Source organism: Microcebus murinus, chromosome X, assembly GCF_040939455.1.
Source record: "Microcebus murinus isolate Inina chromosome X, M.murinus_Inina_mat1.0, whole genome shotgun sequence".
Lineage (NCBI taxonomy): Eukaryota > Metazoa > Chordata > Mammalia > Primates > Cheirogaleidae > Microcebus > Microcebus murinus.
The window spans coordinates 37374822-37391593 of NC_134136.1; the positions used below are offsets into that span (position 1 = coordinate 37374822).

A 16772-nucleotide genomic window follows, 5' to 3' on the forward strand; every position below is an offset into this window, starting at 1 on the left:
AAGTCAGGGAGAGCAACCTTTTCTTCCTTCCCTTTCTAGTCTTCCTCGAGGCTCATGGGAATGTTTTCTCTTGGTTTAATTGGTTGTGGTTACCTGAGTGCAGGCCAATTCGAATTCTGACTGGCACCTCTGGCATGTGACGCATCTTGAAGGTGCCCACGGAGCTCAGGATATCTAGGGACATGTTTGCAATCTCAGCTGCATGCCTACTGCCATTCCTCTTTGGGAGGCCTGAAGCCACCATGTAGGCATCTCCAATGGTCTCCACCTAGGAATCAGAGGAAATAAAAATTAGCAAGTAGCTTTTCTTTTTTTTTCACAGAGCTTTAAGGGTATGATGGAGGCCAGATTGTCTAACTATAAAGTGAGGAATGAGAGAGAGAGGCTGTCAATGGTTCATAGGTCTGGCTGTATGTTAGAATTACTTAAGGAGCTTTATTAAAAGTACCATCATCAGCCGGGCATGGTGGCTCATGCCTGTAATCCTAGCACTCTGGGAGGCCGAGGTGGGAGGATCACTCGAGGTCAGGAGTTCGAGACCAGCCTGAGCAAGAGTGAGACCTCGTGTCTACTAAAAATAGAAAGAAATTAGCTGGACAACTAAAAAAAAAAAAATATATATATATATATATATATATATATATATATATATATATATAAAATCAGCTGGGCATGGTGGTGCATGCCTGTAGTCCTAGCTACTCGGGAGGCTGAGGCAGGAGGATCACTTGAGCCCAGGAGTTTGAGGCTGCTGTGAGCCAGGCTGACACCACGGCACTCTAGCCTGGGCAACAGAGCGAGAGACTCGGTCTCAAAAAAAAATGATACCCATGTCTCAGCTTACACTTAGAGATTCTGAAATAAGTATAAGTACTTCACGGGTTCCTGACTGACCTTAGAAACATATCAGGCTCTGAGAAATTCCTGGGGAAAGTAAAAGGGAAGATTTCTGGGACTGTCCCTAGTACGTCCCTGGGGGAGCACCCTAGGAGAAGGAGCCTATGATGCTCCCTCAGCCAACATCTCTCTAGAGGATTTGGGGCAAGTAAGCCAGGGCAGCCTTAAGGTAAGTATAGGGGAAGGGAAAAGAAGAACAAGGAAGCGCCTGTTCCCTTAGCTGCTTTGCATTGCTAATGTGCTGAAGTTAGTTTTGCAGGCCTATTGGATATGAGAACTGGGTCTTTTCCCACCAGTTCCCACCTCCTCTTCTACTGCTAACTCCCCGAAGGGCAGCAGTAAGGGCCCTCAATTGCTTGCCAGGGGGCAGTTCGAGCTAGACACCTGGAAATAAAGGCCAATCTGTGTTCCTCATCTTCCCCACAGTAGTGTGCTCATTCTTTTAGATGACCAGTAAGTTGAAGTTTTTCAGGTAAATCTAAAAGATGAGTAAGCTGAGAGGACTTTGATGAAATTTGCCAGCCAGACTTGTGCTACTCCAGGTTTGGATCCAGCTTAATTTCATGTTTTCCTAGAAAACTGCATTCACAGAATGCAATAGTTAAGAGCATGAAACTGTGAAGTCATACTGCCTTAGTTAGAATCCCACATCCAACCCTTACAAGCTGTGTGGCCATGGGCAAATCACTTAGTTTCTCTGTGCTTCAGCATCCTCATCTGTAAAACAGGGATAATGACAGTACCTACCTCGTAGGGTTTTCTAAGAACTAAATAACTTAATGTATGTCAAAGCACTTAAAAGCTGTCTAGTGGATGATAACATATATTAAGTGCAAGCTATCACCATCATCATCATTATCATCACCAAATGAGTATATCTTGAAACCAGCCTTTGGACTGTAGGTATGATTCATAGAAAGAAGTTTAGCAATCAGCAAGAGGCTCTTCATCATGGTTTTCTATATAGCCAATAACAATGGCCCGTTACACCTATAGGACTTTGTCCCTCAACATGCTTCCATCCAGGGTCTCCCTTTCCTGGTGCAATGAGGAAAGGATTCCTGCCCTTAAATAAGCATGCCGGCTTGCACAGAGGAAGAAAAGGTTGCCATGCAAATGCTATGTGGGAGGAGAAACGGAATGGCTGGCCATTATCAGAGACTAGTGGTTGACCCTTCAGCTTTGATGAGTTAGTCACCCAGGAAACCCCAAGGATATGGATGAGGAGATTAGAAAAGCAGAGAACATGGGCATACATGGCCTTGGTGTGTAGACTGCTGTGGGGAATTGTGGGTGGCATCAGCCAGCATTAAGACAATAAAAGGGAAGAGGGGACTTAGAAAGGGATCTGGTTGAGATGGGGGGTGATGGCAGAGAACCAAAACTGAAAACAAATCACAAACATCATAATTCTGTAGCAGCCTTCTCACTTCCACTTCAGATTATCAAGTGCCAGGGGAGGTGATTCCAATTTTACAGGTAAAGGAAATGAAAATACAAACAGGTTTGGTCATTCACTGCTGGTTCAATTTTTATTTCCTTTGCACTGTGCTGTTTTTAATAAACAAGATTGAAAAATTAGATTCCATATTTAGATTCATATAGCCCTGTTCTGTCGTGAGAATAGCTCACTAAATCCCCACTGCAACCAAGAAGTACCAAAATATCTAATGGCCTCATTGCTAAAATCCCAACAATTATCTGAACAGAATCAGCTGGATTGATTAAACCAGTAGCTGTGTTACTGCCCATGCTGAATCATCTTTGATTTTAGTTTCAACAGAATTAGCTTTCAGTGATTTGTTTTTCTCTTCAGGCTGCTTGAGTCGAACAAGTCAAGACAGGTAGTTTGATTCCATGGATTTTTCCTTCACCGTGGTTTCCATGTATGCTTCTTGATTAGCTTGCAGCTCCTGCTGATTGACAGGTATGATGTCTATTTCTGAACCCTATTTAGGTGGCTTGGCCTAGCCCTGAGGCTCTCTACCTGACCTGAAAGGGCCCTGTCTAATCTGAGATAAACATATTTCCCTGTGTTTGATTTGAGAGCTGGAACATTTCAGACTACTGTGAAGGATCCAATGAATGGGGCTACTCATTCTCCAGCTCTACCTTGAGTCCTGGGACAGAGGAGCTGTCTAAAGTTTGGGATGCCTGAGGCATCTTTCTCCATCAATAAGACAAGTATCCATGATGCAGACAACATGAAATGCCCCTGCAACGTTATGAGATTTTTAGTCATTTTTTTGCCTAGAGACAAGACAGCATATAAAAATAAGAGTAAGGAAGCATGATACCAAAATGAGTGAATGTAATCGTCTATTCTCTACTCATCTTCTGCAACTTTTGACAGAAAGAGTAGAAATTCACAGGCTGGAGGAGTGGGGAAAGGTGGTGGCAGGGGCTTAGTCATAATTAGTCACTTCCCTAGACTTTAGACCAACCAATAGGAGGGGCCTTTGGTTACGCGGTAGCAATCCCAAAGAGCCTCAGGTCTAATAGCTCCCTGGTGTAATACCAACTTCCTTCCTGTGGAAAAACAGTACCTAAGGGAGGAGAACAAATTTTAACAGCATATGTGAGCTCCACACAAACTTTATGAAGATGAACTCTGTAGCAGTCACCAACTATGGGAAAAACACCAATACTGCTCCTTTATCCTCTTCAGTGCCTAGCATGAGACTGCCTACACTATGGGTACTCAGCCACTGACATGCAACAACTCTTCTGGCCTCAACCTCTTCTTCATCCCAGCTCTAGAAAAAAATCTCAAAAGAAATATGACTGGCACAACAATCTTTTGCTGGGTTCAGAATTGTTGTTTTGTAAAGTGGGAAATAATATGCATTCTATCTGGCTTTTGTTTCCAATGGGATACCAAGGAAAGAGATGTACCCTTTAAATTTTTTATTTCTAAATAACAACATTCTATAAAATTGCATCCTTCAATTTTAGAATACACGTAAATGAGCCACATGTAAAAATTTCACTCTGTTATATATTTCTCTGCTAATTAACCTACCTTGTAGACATCATGACTGCCAATGATCGCATCGAAGAGTGTATACAAGTCATTCAGAAGATCCACCACCTCAATGGGCTCACTCATGGCTGAGATGGTGGTGAAACCCACAATGTCGCTGAAGTATAGGGTGACCAGGTCAAAGCCCTCAGGTTCGACTGTGCAGCCCTTTTTGAGAGATTCAGCAACTGATCTGAAAAGCAGACACAGCTATTCCTAAGAGGACACTGGCCTCCCTTCATGCCACATACACCGGCTAGAACACAATTATTCTAAAAATCACAGCCAAGTAAATGACGAGGAAGAAAATGTCACCTAGATGAAAACATTAATTTGTTCATTTATTCTGCAAAGATGTTTTGAGTGCTTACAATGTGCCAGGCACTATGCCAGGTGCTGGAATACAGCGATGAACAGACAGACCAGGTCCATGCCTTCGTGGAGTTTTTTCATCTGTCTATACTTCTATCTCAGCCCCCTGGGAATGTTCCCAGGCGGTTGCCTTTTCATGAGACTAGTTTGCTCAATTGCCTCCAAGACGATCATGTTACAACATGATAAGGCGCCCTGAAAAATCTGGAAATTGTAGCAACAGATAAGGTTTTCAACTAAGGGAGGAAAAGACCTGGAAAAACAAACGGGCTACTTTCCTCTAGGTGCTTAAAGGACTGCCTTCTTTTAATTGGTCAACCTCCTGGCAAAGTCACAAAGTGACAGAAAAACCAAGGCACCAAAAACTTAAATGGCCAGCATGATCCACAGGTAGTGAAAAATTAGGAGGTGTACTCTGCTCCCTTGGTTTCCAATTCTACTTTGATTTGTAGGTGTGACTCAAACCCAGTAGGAGGAGAGAGGGAGCAGAACAGGGGGTGGGAGCAGTTAGTTGATGGGTAATTTTTTTTCTTTTTTTTAAAATAGAACACACTGTTATAAGGATTCACACTCCTCAGGTGTTCACACATACGGTGGTAGCATCTGTGTTAGAAGCTTTTCCGTTTTCTGTTTTTCAATTTCCAGCTCTTCGGTCCGCTCCCGGATCAAATCTTCTAAGTTGCTAGAATATTGCTCCAACATCCGAAGCATAGAATCAATTATATTGGTCTTCTTCCCTTTGTTGAAAGTTTTAAACTGGAAGTAAAACAAAAAAAGGAGCCAGGGAATGCTTACTCCCCAAACTCAGAGATGATGGAGCAAGTCCCCTTACCACGAATCTTTTCTTCTAAAATGCCAGTAGGGGAAAGGTGAAACCACATATAAATAGGAAAAGTCATCACTCACCCTCATTGTCACCCTGGCCCATTCACAGGGCTCTTCCCCACCCCAGCCCCAGTAGCTCTTCCCCTGCCCTTCTGATTCTTTCAAGTCTGAGCAAAGGTGCTCTGGGCAGGCTCCTTCAGTTCTAAGACGCTATCACATGGATAGTAGCCACTTTAAAGGCAACAGAATTTGGTCTTGAGCCCAGGCAGGTTGTGGGTGGGGTAAGGGGAAAGAAGGCAGGAAGTACTGTTTTACTCTTCTAGATACTCAACCTATTGAATCATCTTTATCCTCAAATACTACTGTGTTGCCAGTTCTTGGACAATGGGTGGTTCCTTGACCTCTTAAAGAGGGTTCAAGATCCACATGATAAGATGGACCCCTATTCCTTACTATGGGGTCCAAGAATAATTGTGTCCCCTGGTACCTGTTCTTCAGGTCAGTCAGGGTCATGTGGAACTATTCAACTGGTTTTGACCCATTCTATGCCCTAATCTATTAGAGGTGGCTGCATGCCACAAATTTTCAATACACCTTCTTGGGACCTTATCCACCTATAGAAACAAGGAGGTTGGCATAGTATTAGAAGGATGAGTGGCAACCTCTCCATGCTGCTATATTCAGCATGCATGCAGCTGTGCTCACAGTAATAAAAGACTGGTGCTGGTTTTGCTAAGCAGACACCTACAGTTCTGTCCCAATGAGCCCTCTTATACAGCAGGGCCACACATGATTCACTTAGCACCCAATGTCCCAAGGCCAACACTAGCAGTTTCCTTCTGAGCTTGGTTCACATCTACATGTCCACCAAAGTCCTGGGGATAAATTCAATAGCCAGTTCAGATCCTTTGGGCTCCTCCAGCAAACCTCCCACTCCTCCTCCTCTCACTTAAGCTTTATTAATTGCAGGAAGTTGGGAGGCTAGCGCCTTGTCATCAGACAGTCTAAACTTCCACTGAAGCATCTTAGTGAGGGCAGCCCCCGCAATGTCTTGTTTGAAAGTCGCATGATGTGCACTCCTATCTATCACCAGCTTCTCTGCTGCCTTCTGAAATAACATCTCTAGCATCAACACAAGGGCAAATGCTTTTTCTCCTGCCTCATGGTAAGTTTTTAGAAATCTGACCTTCATGGGTTTTTTTTGCCTTTTCCATATTATTGAACACCGGTTCAAGTGTCCTTAAGAAACTCAGCCGGGCTGGCTAATGGAGGCATTGTTAGCTGGGGACACGGATGACTTCATAAGCAGGGCCCCTCAGGCTTTCAACCCAACTCTTTCTCTTTTCCGCCTCAAATACCTGCCACTCATAAAGCATCTCGGTGCTGTACTCTGGCCAGGTTCAAAAGCCTGTCTGCCAGAGCTGACACAGCACTCAGGGAGAGCCCCCTCAGTTTCAGTGTCCCGTCATTTCAACAAAGCTCTAAACTGCATGCCCCAACATAGGAACTGCACCCTAGCTTTCTTAGCAGGGCTCATTCTGTCCATTCTTCCATGCCTCCTTCCAATCCCCACCTCTAGGAAAAAATCAACCTCGTTAGAAATTCAATATCTTAAGGAGAGAGGTTATCAGTTTTCATGTACCCCACTGCCTCAAGTAGCTCCCTGGGAACCTAAGGAATCTCCTGATTTTGCACTCCCCATTTGCACTTTCTTTCATCTTGAACATTCTTTCAAACGTCCCATATTTTTCCTGACCCTCCAAAAACAGCCTGGTGTCACCTAAATGGTACACTCACCAGAGTTCCCTGGGATCTCAGCAATCACAGCTCTGCGCGGAGCCGCATCTATTCCATGACACCCATCTTCTAACTGCCCCAGTGCCATTGCCTTGCAAACGACAGGTGGTTCAATTCCATCTTTGAAAGATTGGTTAGAACAAATTGCAGATGTTCTGGAGCAGAGGTTCAGACAAACACAGAAGAGCACCAGAACGAGCACTTGGACTCCTGGATGATGTGCTGATCAGGCTCTAGCACCAAGGCTCCGAAGTAGACATCCCCAGGCTGCTTCTCCAAGAGTCATGTCTTACCCTGTGCAAGAGGTTCCTTCCACAATATGGCAAGGACCCAAGGAGTTAGCCTTAGGTAGACTGGCTTGCGGATGGTTTCTGAGCAATAAAATTCAGAGTCCTTACCTGGTTAAATATTTCGTCAAAAGTTGGTCGCTGTTCTGCAGCCTCAGCCCAGCACTGCTTCATCAGCTGGAGACATTCTGGAGGAGCGTGCTCAGGAGGAACCACTGGTCTGTACACAGGAGGAGTTTTCTTAAGCCTGTGTATTATTTCTGTCCAGATGCAATAAGAGAAAGGTTTACAATTCATGGAAAAAGCACCAAAATTCAGTGGAGATAACTGAGTTTTAGCCAAGAAAGGGGTGGGTCAGGAGAAAACACAGAAGGGCCATCTCCTTTCCTTTCTCCTTACGTGGCCTGAATATTGATTGTATCTGGGCAAAAGCTGCACCAGACTATTGGGGAGGGGTGAGAAATTAATCAAATGAACTCTTGATATCATTTAGGCACAGCTTTATCCTTCCTCTTCTAGGTTTTAGATGCAGCCTATGTGATGACAATTCTAATGCTGTAACTTCAATGACCTGACTCCCCTCACCCACCCCCAAATCATCTCTTCCAATCCCCACAGTACACCCACTTAGCCTCTCTGCTGACCTAGGCCCAGCCCAGGTCCAATATTTGGGCCCTGCCTGGCCTCTAGACAAGGGAAATTAAGAATTGCAATAAACAGTTCAAGGCCTCATCATGATCCTCCTGGTTGCTGGTCTATGAACTTCATTTTTTAGTGGAACATTTACTATATACCAGACTATGGGCTGAACACTTTGCATACATTATTTCCTTGGATTCTCACTGGGGGGGGGCGGTAGGCACTCTTATTTTCATTTTACAACTAGGAAAACTGGAGAATAGAGAAAGTAATTTGCCTGAAGTCACAAGGAAATGACAGAGTCTGAATTTGAACCAAGGCAGTCTCAATTTACTACACTGTCCTGCTTCCAAATGCCTCAGACCTCAACCTGGGAGTTCCCAAACTCCCTATTGAGACCCAACAGGCATTAGTGACCAACGGCCTAGATCAGCCAGACTGATATTTTCACAAAGGGAGAAAACTCCCTGGCAGCAGGAGAAAGTCATTAGCCCTCAATATCCCCAGCAACCCACACTGGGCCTCCAGCTGATCTCTCTGCTTCCAGCCTAGCTGTCTCCAAACCATTCTGAAAACACAAACCTGGCCATGTCACTTTCTTGCTCAAAAGGCTTTTATGATTCTCCACTACAAGCACTTTAACGTGGCCCCCAACAATCTCTTCAGGCTCATTTCTCATGCTCATTCCATTCCCTGCCACCCCAATTCTAACCTCCACGTCTTCACCCAAACCTTGCTCGCCCCACCAGTGTGCCTTCCCCACCCCTGCATTGGTTATCACACTCCAGCAGTGCTGCTTCATACTCTAATAAGTGCCCCCATTGCCTCCATAAAAGAATTTCAGCTGTTGCCTCTGACTTCTCAGCTCCTTGTGACATCCCACCTTCTGCTCCTTTGACCCAGGTCAGCCTGTACCAGTAATGGTTTCTCCACTGCAGCATCCTGCTCTAGGTGCAACAGATTCCATGAGAATGAATCCCTTGGAACATGGCTGACATCCATTCTCTGACAGAGGGAGTCCTTGTCCCTCTCTCAGAACACTATCAAGTTGAATGGGTCACCTCTCTGCTTAAGCACACCGTGATTCATGCCTTTGAGGATCTTACAGCCCAATTGAGATAAACAATGACAAACAATATCAGTGCTCTAGTGGAGATAGGCACAGGTGAGCACAGAGTGGGCACCTGACCCCACACTGAAGAAGTCAGAGAAGGCTTCCCAGAGGAGGTTACATGAGTTGAATGAGGTAAGGTGGAGAGAAGGTGAGGAAGGTTTAGCTATTGTGAACAGCATGTATGAAGACACAGAGGTAGAAGAGACCAGGGTGCTATCAGGGCACTGCCAGTCACTTTGTTCAGCTGGAGTGTAGAGAGTGACAAACGATAAGCCTAGAGATGTGGCTAGGGGCCAGATTGTGAAGGGTCTTGTATGTCATGTGAGGAGTCTCAGCTTCATTTAACAAGTGACAGGGAACAGTTGGAGGGCTTTAAGTAGAAGAGTGATGTGGGACCCTGAGTGGTGCAAAGGATAGCTAAGTGGTTTTTGTTTTTCTTTCTTCTTCATTTTTAAAAGCTTATATTTTAAAAGAAATCTAGACTTCCAGAATAGTTGTAAAAATAGCAAAATTGCTTGCATACCCTTCACTCAGCTTCCCCTAGTATTAGTAACTTACAGAACCATAATACAAAGGAAATTAGCATTTGTATAATACTATTACTAGAGTTCTTATTTGAATTTCATCAGTTTTCCCCTAATGTCCTTTCACTGTTCCACAATCCAAGTCAAGCTCCCATATTGCATGTAATTGTTGTCTCTTATTCTCTTCCAATCTACTATAGTTCCTCATTCTTTTCCTGTCTTTCATGACTTACATACTTTGGATGAGTACTGGCCAGTTAGTCTGTAGAATGTCTCTCAACTGGGGTTAGTCTGAAGTTTTCTCATGATTAGATTGAAGTTATGCATTTTTTCTTGGTGAGAATACCACAGAGGTGCCCTTAGTGCATAATGTTAGTGGGGTACATGATATTGATATGCCTTATTATTGGTAATACCTTATCACTGGTAACCTTGATCACTTGGTTAAGGTGATGTCCACAGAACCCTCCATTTGTAAACTTAACTATTTTTCCACATGTAATTAGTAAGTATCTTGTGGGCTCACACTTTAAGAATATGCAGATATCCCGTTTCCCCTCAAACTTTTGCCCACTGATTTTACCATCCATTGGTGCTTCCTCCCTGATAGCCAAGTGTCTTGATGGGACATGAGGATGGAAGGCTGTGGCATGTCACAGGGAAGGAGTGTGAGGACTTTGGCATCCAGGAGCATCGGGAGGGGTGTTAAAATACTTGGCAGGAAGTGTCTCAAAAGCATAAAGGATACCACAAAAAAGCAGAGGGATTAATATTGGTCCTATAGACCCTTGGTTTATGTCACAGTTTGAAAAAGGACCAGCTTTGGGTGGGGGAAATTTCTTCCAGATGCCTAAAGCTGTCTGGTTCCAAGTTCCACCTGCACACAACATGGTCTGCTTGCAGACTAGCAGGCTGTTAGCACAAACACTTCTCTGGCAAATCACAACAGCTTGGGTTAGCCTGCTGATCTGGGTTATGGTGGGCCCCTGGGGCCCTTTTCTCACCTCCGCTTACCTTCGGCAGACAGATCCATCATGCAGAATGGGGTGCCTCGGACCATCACTTCTTGCATGATGATGGCAAAGCTATAGACATCTCCTGCAAAAGAACCTAACCTGCTGCCCCCTGGGGCTCTCAACAGTTCAGGGGCCGTCCACAGCAACTCTGAAAAGAAAGCATTGTGTAATGAATGCAGGGGGGATTAACTGACAACATCTGCAATGCCCTTAAGGGCTCCGAGGGTGCTGTTTTATTGACTGCTTTATATTTTTATTAGACAGACTGGCATGCCAGCCCCCCCACCACCACCACCAGAGTCTGAATCTATTCATCTAAGGAATTACATACAGAGAAAACATACTACTCTCTCCACCCCAGGACCATGCAGGCAGACACAGCAGAGGTGTGGGGAAAGGCAGGGAAGCTCCAAGTAAAGAAAGTGGTGCTTGCTTTTTTGCTCTCTCGAGAGCCTGCAAGGAGCAGTTGGCAGGTTTCCAGAGAAAGGCAAGTGCACTGCTAGACCGGTTGCCATGGATTTGCTGTTTACTGAGATCTATATGTGTCTGGTAATTTGATTGTGCCGGGACTCAGGGATTCACAACTTGCTTTCTTCAGGTCTTCTCTAGCAGTGGTCCCCAACCTTTTTGCCACCATGGACCAGTTTCTTGGAAGACAATTTTTCCATGGACCCGGGTGGGGGAGACGGCAAGCAATGGGGAGTGGCTGTAAATACAGATGTAGCTTCGTTCACTTGCCCACCTGCTATGCAGCCTGGTTGCTAACAGACCACAGACTGGTCCCAGTCCACAGTCCTGGGGTTGGGGACTATAAGATTAGAGGATCCCCAGGCCTCCTCTGTTCCTTGCGGTGCAAAAAGGTGCAACAATTCCTTCAACTCAGTTCTGCAAATATTTACTGAGAGTCTACTATGTACCAGGCACTGTGCTATATATGGGGAGGTGTCAGAGGTGAATCAGACCTCGCCTTTGCCCTTGAGTTCACAGACCAGTGAGAAAGATAGACATGTGCACCCCTACCTGCAATGCAAGAGAAATAGTGATGAGGGCCGCTGTATAGTACAGGGAAATGAATCTATTAAAAGCCAAAACTGGACACCCACTGTGTGCTCTGCTGCATTTCAGGGAGACAAAAGATTCTCTCTGCTTTCAGAGTGTATGACAGACAGAATGTAAGAAATTTTTCGGGGGGGGGTACCTTGAGCAATATATAAAGAAATATACTTTAACAATATAAATAGAGTAGTCAAAAGTCAGGGGAAGGTGTTTTAGGTTGAATCATATGAAATTGCCATTTCTGTGGGTCAAATATGGTTGGATATTGGCAATTTCATCAGGGTCAAATTAATAAAAAATGGAGCTGATCAAATTAATCCAGGAAGGCTTCCTGGAAAAGTTAAATCTTAAATGTGCTTGTTAAGAAGGTCAAGGATGCAGCTTTCTGGAGCTGAGAGGGTAAGGGCTTTGCAGGGAGAAAGAACAGTATGTGCAAAAGAACAAGAGGCAGAAAGGAGCAAATTGCGGGTGGGAGGGGTGGTAAGCAGATTAGCTTGGCTGAAGAGAAAGGCTCTGTTAAGGAATAATGAGAAATGAGAAATGGGGTTGATGAAGTGGGGGAAGGAGGTGGCTGGAAGAATGGGGGCAGAAGGTGAGAAGCCCTGAGAGCCAAATGAAGGCATTTGGAGTGAATACAAAAGGCTGTAGGGGTGCTGGAGTTGGGGAGGGAGTTGATGAAAGCTGTGTTGGGGAAGATTAATCTGGCAACCTGCACAAGCTGGATTGAAGGAGAGAGGCTGGAGTCAGGGAGACTAGCTAGGAAGTTATTGCAGCAAGAGCTGCAGCGAGGTGGAAGGGGCCTGCATGGGGGCAGAGGCGACAGCAGCAGGACCAGGAACCAGATACACTGGAAGGTTACAATGGAGAAGGAAGTGACAGAGCTGCGGACAGGCTCACTGTGCCTTGTGAAGGAGAGGGCATTGGAGGAAACAACAGGGTGATGTCCAGATAGGGAGGTTGGAGAAGAATGTCTGCTAAGGGTGAGGGTGTCAGAGGAAAGTGATGGCTAACTTTTCATCTTGTTAAATTTTGGGTATTGGGAAGGGAGCCCAGGGGACAAGTTTCTATGATTCAGGAAGGAGGGCGAAAGGTCAGAGATTATTATAACTTTTAATGAAACCCAGGAAGGAGAAACCCAGTCTGGAAATTCTTATTTTCAGCCAATCCTGATCAAAATGGTGGAATAAGAAATTCCAGCCTCAACCCCTCATCATGCACCCACCTTCTCTCTTTGCTCTCCAAGTGCCCCCTATTATCCCCCCACCAGCCACCACTGACCCTCCACCCACCTTCCACCCACCCCCATGAAAGTCTGTGACACACTCACTGTAGTGGTTTGCTCTTATGTCTCCCTGCCTAGGAGGACTGCTATTTACAAATAAAACTGAAAAGATTGAATGCTACTTTAGTCAAAGGAATACATTTCTGACCATGAGGTTTCAGGCACCATGGTTTGGGGGCATGGAGAGAATGCAGGGTTGGCTATTTGGGAGCAGGGAAAATGGTATGCAGCTACTTCTTCCTGGCATCCTTTCTCCCTGCACATTTAAAAGCACAAGAAGGGAAAAGAGGGCAAAACTCTCTGGTAAAAAGCTGGGTGATTAAATACAATCATTACCAAATAGTATTTTCAGAGAGCACTTACATGTATGTTGTTAATGGCTAAAATGAGGCTTTTTCTGCACTATACTTATATAATTGAGAGTGGGCAGTAATGAATACACTTACAACCCACCCCCATTTCCTCATCCCCTCTCCAGAACCAAGTAAGAGCCACTAGCTCCCATTAGACTTGAACTCTCAGAAAACTATAAAAATTACTTTGGCTTGTTTTGTATCTGCCTGAGCCAGTACTAACTCTGAGCCTTGCTATGGTGATAAATTTGACTTTGAAGAGCTAGTGTGGTATAGTATAAAAGAACACAGAACTGGAGGTCAAGAGACCCAGACTCAAAATCTCAGGTTGGCCACTAAGTAGCTCACCTTTCTTAACCTCAGTTTTTCTATCTGTAAAATGGAAGTTGAGCCAGATGACCTCCAAGAACCCTTCAATTGTTAGGTTCTATTAGTCTTGCCATCTAAGGAAGGCAAGTTTCCTTATTTCATTTTATTTCATTCATTCATTGATACTGATTCAACAAATATTTATTCTGTCGGGTACTGTGAAAGGTGCTAAGGGAAGCAGGCCAGTTTCCTGCCCTCACAGAGCTTATAGTTTGGGTAGGGGGAGAATTAAATAAGTAAGACTAATGAAGTATGGCATTACAACAAGGATCAGGACCCTAAAATATCATAAAGAGGGCAACTTAGCCAAGTGTAGGGGGTCATGGAAAGCCTATTGAGGCATTGGTACTTAAGTTGAGCCCTGAAGATGGTGTAGAATTTAGCCAGACCCAGATGAGTGCATGACAGAATGAGAAGGGAAAAGTGTCCCAGGCAGAGGACACAGCATGTGTGAAGATCTAGAAGTAAGGGAGAGCCTGGTTTAAAGAAACAAATGGAAGTAGTTCAGTATGGCTGGAGCGTAGAGCCAGAGGGGGAGTGGTTAAGCATGCGAGGTCAGCAAGGCCCAGACCACGCAGGGCTCAGCTCATAAGCCATGTAAAGGAATTTGAACTTTATCCTTAGAGCAATGGGAAGCCATTCAATGGATTTAGGCACAGCTGTAACATGATCAGATTTGCAGTTTAGAAAGCTCCCTCTGGCTGCAGTGTGTGAAGAATGAACTGAATATCCAGGTTGCCAATGAGATGATAAGAGGGAGAGACAGAGACAGAGACAGCCCACCAAAAAAAAAAAAAAAAAAAAAAAAAAAAAACCAAAAGAGAAAACAAAGCAAAAACACAACAAAACAAAAACAAGAAAGAAAACACTGCAGCTATCCTTTATCCACCCAAAGACCAGATTTTCTTAAGTTTGAATGTTGCCAATCAGTGAATTAAATGGAACTCTGGGAAGCTGGGTATTGTGTTTTAGCTTTAATAGATGACTAACTTTGACAAAATGCTAAGGTCTCACCATCTCTGCAGCATAGGGGCTAGGCTTTAGAAGCTCTAAATCAAAGTCCTTGAAGTGCTGCTAAGTAGCTGCACGATTTGACCAAATCATGAGTCTCTATTTTCTCATTTGTAAAAATGAGAAAGTTGGGGTAGATGACTCCATAAATTTTAATATTCCACATGTCTTGTAAAGAGCAAAGATGATGCTATCAATGACTGAACTGTCTCTGCACATGTGTCTCTCTCTTTCGTTCTTCTTTCCTCTCTTGTAGTAAAGTCAGCAGTTTTAAAACTTATAATGCTAATGATCCTTTTAAGAATATGAGTACATATTGTAGCTTTGTATCTCTCCCTTTGTCTCTTTTTTGGGTTGTCTGTTTCTCTGTCTTTTTTTTTTTTTTTTTTTTTTTTGGTCACTATCTCTCTTCTTCACCCTTGCAATATTGGTTAAAATTTTTAATGCCCAAGTTTCCTATATGTATTTAACCCTATTCATTACTCTCTCCTTTTTCTTCCTCCCTCTCTTCCATCAGTTCATTCACCCATGGTTCTTACTCATCCACCCCCATCTCAGATTTCTCCTATTTCTTTGACCTGTTATGACCCCTACAGGCATTGTTTAGTGCTGCCACTGGTGCGCTAGACAAGACAAAAACACAAAATAGACGTTACAGGCATGAAAATTGATGGTATGATTGGAGTTATCTTGTCATGCCCAATTAAATTAAAGTCAAGAGACCAGGGGAGGGGAAAAAAGGCACTTGAGGCACAAGCAGCTGCTGAGGGATTCTCTCTCAATCTGCTTTAGCCTTAAGACCGGTTTTACCTAGTACCTGCTGAAACAAACTGCCCGGACTCGAAGACTAGTTTTACCCACTGTCGCCACTCACCAATCAGAGCTTGCCAGCTCCCAAAAACTTTCCTAGTGCCAGTGAGTTTTCTTTCCAAACAATATATACCATTTCTTTTTCTAATAAAACGCCCAACCTTTCTTTGTTCTTTGAATATACCAAAGACAACCTCGGTCTGTGTTTATGCCCTGAATTGCAACTCAGTTTTCTCAAACAAAAGATTTTGTTTAGAGATTGTCTCTACATTTTTATTTGACTTTGACGCAGGCATGTCTACCTATTTACTAGAAGGGCACAGTTTTGTCTGAAGCCATCCCATACAACCTATAGAGCATTTATTTGCTGAGAGCTCCCTCCTTGTTTCTTCCTCTCTGACAGAGATAGTGCCAGTATGCTCTAGTGACATCCTATTTTAGAATGTACTTTGTGGGGGTCCAGCTGCCAAATTACCCTCCATTCAATTTTAAAAGTATTTATTGAGCACCTACTGTGTGCCTAGCTCTCAGCAAGTTTTTCCAGGGACTACTGGGGTCTCCAAACAATACAGCCTAATCCTGCCACAGCAGGAACTGAACATTATTACATCGGCTTTGTTCAGAAGGCTAGGCTGGGCCCAGGCTACAACAGGCAGATTTCATTCAAGTCCCTTGGCTTGGAAATAAGGCTGGATTTTCAACAAAAGTAGGGTGTTGAAATCAGCCCGAGGCTTTAATTCAGTGCATATTTTCATTTGAACTTTGGAGTCACTTTGTGTACATCAGAGGGGTACAATTCACTGCTTACCTTCTGCAGAAGGTTCCTCTTCAGAAAGTTTCAGCATTTCTAAGATTTCGTTAAAGCCATAATCTGTCACTTTTAGTACAAAACGCCCATCTACCACACAGTTTCGAGACTTTAGCCTCCCATGAGTAAACTCTCTGTGATGTAAGTACTTCATGCCCTGCAGATGATACAACAGGATTTACTTAGCAACTTATTTAACTATTTTGTGCTTTTAGTGCCACTTTCTGAGCTTGTTAATGGCATAAGCTATTATGATCCAAAATTCAGCCTTTTTCTCTTATATGCAGGCAAAGCAGACTTTTGACAACACGAATTGGTTTTCAGGTCCCTTCTAGCTCTAAAAAATTTTATGCTTTGATGAAGAATCATATCCTGTGTGTACTGAGACTTGTGTTACTGGCAGATGTATTGACATTTCAGACACAGAATGGATCAATACACATATAATTGCTAGGAATTTGGAGATTCTGATTTTCCCCAAAAGGTCTAACCCACGCTCATCTATTATTGGCAGGCATAGAAATTGGTACAAACTTTTGGGTGGGCAATTTGGTTATAGCTATGCAAATCTAAAATGTGCCTACCCTGTG

General features: G+C 43.9%; 1 protein-coding gene across 1 annotated transcript in view; it reads right to left on the minus strand.

Moving 5' to 3' along the window:
- The window catches only part of GUCY2F (guanylate cyclase 2F, retinal), a 101443-nt gene that overhangs the window by 16755 nt on the left and 67916 nt on the right, over positions 1–16772 (minus strand). The window contains exons 10-15 of the mRNA XM_012751368.2: positions 16183–16339; positions 10492–10641; positions 7312–7460; positions 4884–5047; positions 3920–4112; positions 94–268 (exon numbers count right to left, since the gene is read on the minus strand). Coding sequence (XP_012606822.2) covers positions 94–268; positions 3920–4112; positions 4884–5047; positions 7312–7460; positions 10492–10641; positions 16183–16339 — 988 coding nt within the window. The remainder of the gene's footprint in view (positions 1–93; positions 269–3919; positions 4113–4883; positions 5048–7311; positions 7461–10491; positions 10642–16182; positions 16340–16772) is intronic.